The sequence below is a fragment of the Quercus suber genome, unplaced genomic scaffold (genome assembly GCF_002906115.3).
Source record: "Quercus suber isolate HL8 unplaced genomic scaffold, Cork oak 2.0 scaffold_50, whole genome shotgun sequence".
Classification (NCBI taxonomy): Eukaryota; Viridiplantae; Streptophyta; class Magnoliopsida; order Fagales; family Fagaceae; genus Quercus; species Quercus suber.
Genome location: NW_027069515.1, coordinates 487,318 through 496,049, shown reverse-complemented (window position 1 = coordinate 496,049; position 8,732 = coordinate 487,318). Strand labels below are relative to the sequence as shown.

Sequence of the window (8,732 nt, the reverse complement as noted above, 5' to 3'; positions counted from 1 at the left end):
GCCGTTAAAAGAGGCAGTATTTGTTAGTTGCTAATACCAACTTGTGGATTAATATTTATTGTTTTCATTATGTTTTCTTTTCTAAGAGAAACTCTCAATTAAAAATGTTTTAACTAAACTACTGATACTAAGAGCATTCGCATTAGCAATCTACAAACTATTCTATTTTACCATCTCAAAATCTACTTTATCATTTATACCATACCATTTTACAATACTCCCAACATCCCAACTTTTATTTTCTATTCTACTCATTAAAATAATATTTCTACACAATAAAATAATATATCTCTCATTCTTTCTGTTCAACACCACCAAAAAAAAAAAAAAACAGAAACCCATGACAGCAAACCCAAACCCACACCCATGATAGCAAACCTAGACCCATACTACTAAACCCACCCCTTCACCACCCACGGCAACCCCCCACCTCCACAACTCCACCATCATTAATCAGCACACCACCACCAAATCAACCCAAACCAACCAATCTGAATCCAAGCCAACCCAGTCACGACCCACCCGATCTCCACACCGATCTCCACAAACCCAGACACACCGATCTTCACAAACCCAAACAACCACAAAAAAACCCCATCAGAACCCACCCAAACCCACCTCACCGATCTCCACCTCAACCACGCCGCCATGCCAATCTCCACCTCGCCATGCCGCCACGCCGCCACCATCAATCACCGACCAAGACCACGCCTACCTCTGTTGTTACCACCACCACACGAGGGTTTTGGGTTTGAGGAGAGGAGAGAACAGAACAAGACCACGCCGAGAAGGAAGGTAAAGAAAATGAAAGAGAGAGAGAAAAGTGTCTAAGTAGGAGAGAATAAAAAGTATATATATATATATATATATATATTTTTACAATACTGCTACACTGCAATTCTACCTTTAGAATTGCACTGTAGTAATATTGCAAATTTTTTTGCAATACTTGGGTTTTACAATTCCGGATGTGGGGGTTTTTGGGCCTTTATGCTAAATCTTGCTTACGTATGACATGTAGTATTTCCAATGTGAATGCTCTAACATGACCTACAAGATCTTGTAAATGGTAAAATAAATAAACAAAAAGTCGGGTTAATAAGTATCCTTAAGACATTTGTTAATAAATTATTTTATAAAATTTTTAATACATTTTCATTAAAAAAAATATAAAAAAAAACTGTGAAAATGTTTTATTTTTTTTCCCTTTTCTCATAAAAAGCTCCTAAAAATATTCCGTAAACCAATACGGATAAAAAATAATTATAGAAGATCACTTAAGGGTAATTGATGTCTGATTATAGAAATGATATCATCTCACTTTACAATACACCAAATATCCCAAACTCTATTTTTTTTACTACTTTATTTAAATATTTTTTTCTTCTTTATTTATTCTCTCTCTTCCTCCTACAAGCAGCCACCACCTTTACAACCAAAATCCCATCCCAACAACCACTGCCACCAAACCCACCACCTCAGCACTGCTGCACCACCACCACCACCACCAACCCACAAAAACCCTCAACCACCGAAACTTGTACGCAACCACAAATTCAACTCGACCAAAAATACCCAAGACTAAAACACCCACCACCAACTACCCACAACCATCGAAACTTATACTCAACCACCGATCCAACCCAACTAGAAATACCCACCACTAGCAACCCAAAACCATTGAGATGAATACCCAGCCACTAATTCAACCTAACTGAAAATACACATCACCAAAACACCCACCACTAGTAGCCCACAACCCATACCAAAAACGACCCACCACCGGTTCAACCCCACCTCCAAAACTGAAACCTAGAGAGAGAATAATAATGAATTTAAAAAAAAAAAAAATAGACATGCTACAATAATGGGGATAAGTACCAATTTACCATTCATAATTGCTAAAAACTTCTAGCAACGTCCATCCGCGTAAAGCATCATTTGGGCTTGTGTAATTGTAAAATAGCAATTTGGGGCATCATTTGGGCTTGTGTGATTGTAAAATAGCAATTTCAGGGGTTTTACACCCCCTAATGCATGCTCAACATGAGAATCACATACAAATTGTGAGACCAACATACTTTGAAAAAGATGCTACATATGCTAAATTCATGAGATAATTTTTGCAATCTTGACCTCTAGTTTCAGACAACATTCCCAGCTAAATATTGTAAAAAACTTAAAATTTTAGTTGCCAAAAAGCACAATACAACATCAAAGCAATCCATTTGTGTGTGTTATTTGAGCCCTCTTCTATTAACATCAAAATGAAGAGAAATAAATCAATAAAATATATAGATATCTTAACAACATCGCTTACATCCCTATTCCTCTTAAAACTCTCGCTTCATTTCCACAAATAATCTCAGGATCACAAAAGCCCCATCACTGGAGATTGCCCAGCTTGGCTTCCCTCGGGGTTAGATAAAAATAAAATAAAAAAATCAAAGAGAGGTGATCAGCCCCTCTTCAATGGCTAGAATAACCATTTAGGTGAAGAACCTAATGCATTTCCAAATACAATTCCAATTTTAACATAAACCTAAAAAGCCAAAGTAAACCAAGCAGTGACCAATGATGAACTCCCAAGAACTGAATAAAAAAATATGATGCTGAACCAACTTAACCCAGATTTCAATGGAAGCACCTAAACAGTCTGGTCCAAAACCCAACCACCTCTTTGGCCTCTGGTGAATCCACGGGTTCCTTAAAATTTGCTTTATCACAAAGCTCTTCAAAAGCACCAACAATATTTTGAAGCCTGGCAACAAACTCAATCAGAAGTGACGAAAATGTTCCTAAAGACAAGGAACTGGCACTTTCATATACTTTTGATTCTTGTTCATTAATAAGTATGGAATCCCAGTAAATGAGAGACGTGGCCATGATATTGGTTTCTTAAGTACACTTTCTGAGGATATCCATTGCGGCATGGAGGAGGGTTCCACACTCATGTTTGGATTCTGAATTTCACTGAGGGAATTGATTACCAGTCCTTTGCTTTCATTGTCTCTAACATCATTGAAAGTCTGAGGATCTTCCAATTCCTTAGCCTTCCTTACACCTTCCCAGCTCTGTGAATTGACCAGAAGGTATGATTTTTGGTCAATCTTCATTTGCAACTGTTCTGCTGCCTCATGCACTTCAAGTAGTATGTCTTCGGTGCTTAATTTTTCCATCTTTTCTATTTTGCTTCCAAGCTCACGTAACACTTTAGCTCCTTCAGTACCAACCCTCTGAAGCTCATTACTAAATACCTGTCTCTTTTCTGCTGGTGCCTACAAATACAAATTCAAAATAGTTGATAATGTATATGGATGGCTAAGGAGAAAATATTATATATTCTCCAAGCCTAAAGGGCATTTATGCACCAATGGCTACCAAAATGTACCCAATGCACAAAGCTCCCACTTTTGCAGGAATTGAGAAAGGTCATGGTAGGCAACCTTACCATAAATTTTTTTTTTTTAATTTTATTTTTTTTTATGGATAGGCTGATTCCCAGAATAGCTACCAAAATGTCAAGAGGAAAGAGAAAAATTTGGACTTTCAGAACTGTTGTGGTGCAGAATTGATAATCATCTTTCCCTATCTTGTTGGCAAACATGTGGAGCTTAGGGTAATCTTTTTAAAGGATATATAGAAAGGTCAAAGCATATGTTTTGTAAGTTACAAATGGTCATTCATGAAGAGTTAATCAGCATGCCTTGAGCATTTCATATTTTTGGGGCAACATAAATTACAAATATGCAGCTCCGCAGTTCTCTAGGCACTATAGTTTTGTTACAAATGTTCTGACAAAAAACTAAATATATTTACCTTAAAATATAATTTGAGAAGTGTCAAATATAACCACTTTACATATATAACAATGTTTTTTAAATTTAACGGACCTTAACATAAAAAACATTATTCAATCATTAAACCAGTGTATGGCCAGATTCCTTTCCACCTTTATCCATGGATTTAGGAAACCTATTATCAGAACTAAGAATCATAACCATATACAAATGGATCAAACAAAATGCTAATATCGCCCTCAATGACTACCATGGATTTTTTGCAGGATAAGATGTTCCACTGAATTTGATTGCAACTTCACAAAGGATAGATCAACCCCAAATTTCTAAGCCTCAAGAATTTTTTTTTTTGGATAAGTAAAAAGATGTATATTCAAAGAGCTACCTCATGAAAAACAAAAGGTATATGAGGACTCTAAAGAATCTCTTATTCAAGCTCACAGCAGCAAAGGCATCAGCAACATCCACATCATAACTACTAATAATGCTCTTCTAATCCTGATTAATCTTTCAATTCTAATATACATGGACACAGTAGTCAGCTTTGAACCATTCACTAGTTGACTACTTTGTCCGTGTATATTACAAGTGAAAGATTAATCAGGATTTGAAGAGTATAACTAGCAGTTATAATATGGATGTAACAATAATTAGAGCATCGTTATTTTTCTTACAGTTATGCTAAAGAAATTAAATGATACACGTGAGAGAAAGAAATCAATTTGACCATACCACTTATTAAAAAAAAAAAAAGAAATCAATTTGACCATACCATGCACACACACTCCAAGTTTTATTGTTCAACCTACCATCACTTATTCATTTTTCCAGCTTGCTATTTTACTCTCTTGCTTTCCACCACTCACCAACTAATCTAATAAATCACAACCAACGAGCAATAAATTCCTTAAAAGCTAGGTCGTTGAACCTATTATGAGGAAGTAGGCAATTCATAAGCTACTCAGGAAATGGTGTCCACATGACAGATATTTTAGGCAGTAACCTGGTTATGTCAACAAGAATGACTCATGGGTGTCCTGACCTGGTGGTAAATGCCACAGAGCCAATGCCATGGTTCAAATCATACCCTTTTTTTCTTTTTTTGTTATAAATCCTACAATAACACAAAAGGAAAAAGGAGTGCAATACCCAATGGTACAGTAACGGCCTGATTACTTAACACCCACCGCCTACCCCAACCCCCCCCCCACCCCCCAAAAATAAATAAATAAATATATATATATATATATATAGAAAAAGAAAGAAAGGGATTTGAGGATAAGTAAACCATTCAAGACTATGTTCAAACTCAAAATTTATTGTTTCAATTGAAAATAAATCTAAAAAGAAAGATTGGAATAACTTAACAACATTGATTGTTACTTTCAACAAGAAAAACATAGATCATAGAAGAACTCAAACAGAAAAGTTCAGTATACTATTAAAAGATCCCAAATGCCACTTATGATATGTAAATGAGTACAGGTAAAATTTAACATGCTGAGAGGCATGAGAACCAAAAAAAGCTGCAATAAACATATCCACAAGATGACAAAAGTGAAAGGTCTATTCACCTGTATTTCTGAAAGTATGCATCCATGCATTGCCATTACCATGAAAGCACAATGCCTCAGTGCACCACTAACTTTGACATAGTTTCTCCAAGGATAATTAAAACTCTTATAAGGGCCATGAGGTGGTTCCCATATTGCGAAGTCTAACTGAGATATCAATATTAAGCAATAATCAATAATTCCTACCTTTTCTACATCTATTGAAGAGTAGACTTAGCACAATTGTGACATGAGCATACCAGAGATTCCTCTTGGCTCGTAGACTGTACAGCCGATCTGTAGCCACTATACAGTGGGTCGTCAGAGGCTTGGTATGTAAGAATTTTGGAAGGGATCCTCTCATATTCAATGCATTGCAAGTATCCATTAACACAGCCTATACGAAATTTGATGCAAATCAACCAAATATGTCATTGCAATCAAGCATTTACATATAAAAGAGTGTCTCTCTAAAAGGAACACAAGAAAAACTTGATCCTAACCTTCCAAAGAAGAAGCAACACCCTTGAAATTCTTTACCACCAATTTGTGCAGATCCTCCCCTGCCCAGATTGGGTATATACATATATTTACAACCAAACATATACCAGCACCAACTCCAATAAGTAATAACCGATAAAATGCAGTTTCGAAAAACTGCGATGAATTACTCCCAGAGACCATTACAATACAGTATGTCAACAAGAATACTCGGAACCCATATTCATAAGACTTCATCGTTGGATGCAGTTTCGCATAACTCGCACAAAATCCTAAAAACAACACCCAAAGAAAATTAATAATAATAATATTCAGATAAAACTTACATTCATTAACTAGATATGACCAATGCAACCATATGTTTTAATTTGATTGGGAACCTAATGTACATGATCTAAGGAACTGGACCAAAGTTTAGCTGTTTAAGAAAAGATAGAAACAATTTGTTTCATTATAAACTAAACATTAACAATCACAAAGAGAGAGAGAGAGTGTGTGTGTGTGTATTAATCTGACCTGCAATGAAAATACTAATTATTATAATGACTTCCTGAAAATCCCCAGCTCTCATAGATAATTCAGCAATACCCAGAGCAAGTCCTCCAGCAGAAAATGTCCCCAGAGCACGATTGAACCCTTTGTTAAGTGTTGCGCCTACGAAAAAACCAAAAAAAAAAAAAAAAGGACCCTTTTCACTAAACACAAAAGTAAAACGACAATTAACACAAAAAAGAAAGATTATGAGTTGTGAAAAAGCTTAATACCTACGCTGAATTCGAAAACGACAACGACTGTGAGTATTGCCCAGATGGAGTATTGACTAACTTCCTTGAGAGGCTCTTTCAAGAAGATGACAAGGGACACGAGAGCCAAGGAAAGACCCATTTTCATGGCGAAGAAGATCTTTCTTGGATCGGACCGACCCATCTCGTATAACTTGGCCGAAGTTTCTTGAAGACTGGTCCATAAGTTGGTGATTCCATCTGAGATTTTGCGGAACCACCGCCATTTCACTCCGTCGTCTCCGCCTCCTACTCCGCCATCGGAGCTGTTCAGGCCGAAGTCGGAGTAACCCTTTCTCGATAGCAACCTTTCTTTGCTCCTCTCTGCGAAACTGTGCCGAAACGACCCGATTTTACCTGCCATTTCTGCATCGTCGGAGATTGGAATTGACAATGTGAGAGAGAGAGAGAGAGAGAGAGAGGGAGAGGGAGAGAGAGAAAATTAATAATAATCCAATAAAGCAAAACATCAACAAAAATATGAGAGTGGGAGTTGAAGTTCGTACCATTCGATGTGAATTAGAATACGAGGAAACTGTTGAATCGGAAGATACAAGACAATGTACTTTACTTTCCAGTTGGAAGTAAATGGATGTTCTTAAAACGGTATAGCAAAAATAGAGGAAAAAGCTCTAACCTTTTAGAGCATCTCCCACAACTACTCCAAATTTTTTAAGTTTGGAGAATAAACAGTAAAATTTAATTTTTACATATTCATTTTTTCAAATACACTTTTCAACAGATTTTTTACCATATTCTCTATCTCATTTAAATATTATTTCTTCATTCATTATTTATTCTTTTTTAATCATCATTTTTTTTTAACAACTATATTTTTAATGAAAAATGTTATATTCACAATATTTTACGCAATACTTTCACAATAAAATTTATATGAAAAGTTGTTACTAATTCTAATTTGAACCCACTACTGAAATTATTTTTTTACTCGTCAATATTATCTAATAACAATCCGTTACTTAAAATTTATTGTGAAAATATTGTATAGCATTTCTTTATTGTAATTTTTTATTTTTTATATTATTTTTCCCCTCCACCCCATCTGGACACGTTTCTTCTTGTTTTCTTTTTTTTTTCTTTTTTTTTTCTCTTGGTTTTTTCTCCACCACCCACGTATCCCACTCCTTTCCTCTATCCACCTTCTTTTTCTTTTTCTTCTAGCTCATTCCGGAGCATTTCTTCTTCTTCAGCTATCTCTCTTTCTCTCTTTCTCTAGCTCTTTCTTTTTTCACTTTTTCTATTTCTACTTCTATTTTCTTTCCTCTTCAGCGCACTTCACACACACACACACACACACACCCCCACACGCACGCACGCACAGCCGACATGGCCTTCACCTATCTTTTTTTTTTTTTTTTTTAATCTTGTTCTGATTCACTTTGTTGTTGCAATGGAGCTTAGATAGGCTTTCATGCTCTTGATTTGTTGTTTTTATTTTTATTTTAGATTTGTTGTTCTAATTAAATTTTTATTTTTTCGTGTTCTTGATCTGTTACTGTGTTTGTGTTGATTGTGTTACCGTTTGAGAGGGACACAGATGAACAAAGAAGAGAGGAGGAAAGAGAAAGAATTTTTTTTTTATTCAGTCGGATATTTTTTTAAGATAAAATAATGGTTTGAAGTTGCTACAGTGTTCTCTAAATTAAGAGAATTACTGTAGCAACTTCAAAAAATAATTTAGAGAACCTGTGCGTATGGAGAAGCTGCTGGAGAGATCAACAGTGTCATTTGGTGGTCCAAATTTGGCTTTACCGAAACTGCTAGAGATGCTCTTAGGAAGTATCAAAAAGAAGAAAAGTTGCCATATGTTATTAATCTTTTTTTTTTTTTTTTTTGGGTGAAAGCATAAAACAACCTTTATTGTTAAATTTAAATTGATTTTCTATAAATATATGATAAAAAAGTATTTTAATAAATTTGAATAAAATAAAAATATACATCAAAAATATTTATTCAAAAAAAAAAAAAAACTCCTAAATATGTCTAATTTTGTGTCCATTTGAAAATTTCTTATTTCCTAAATATGTCTTGATGATGTACAAAATTTAGTAAGCAAAATGCTTCGGGCTATGGTG

At 35.1% G+C, this 8,732-nt stretch overlaps 1 protein-coding gene across 1 annotated transcript; it reads right to left on the bottom strand.

Annotated features, from left to right (window-relative positions):
* Positions 1 to 2,268: 2,268 nt before the first annotated feature.
* On the bottom strand, positions 2,269 to 7,313 carry LOC111984625 (aluminum-activated malate transporter 4). Its single transcript, XM_024016244.2, is given in 8 exon segments — positions 2,269 to 2,846; positions 2,849 to 3,278; positions 5,375 to 5,521; positions 5,614 to 5,750; positions 5,857 to 6,126; positions 6,371 to 6,508; positions 6,619 to 7,002; positions 7,143 to 7,313. Coding segments are annotated over 7 exon segments (1,716 nt in total). The 5' UTR covers positions 7,001 to 7,002; positions 7,143 to 7,313; the 3' UTR covers positions 2,269 to 2,634.
* Between the last annotated feature and the right edge of the window lie 1,419 nt (positions 7,314 to 8,732).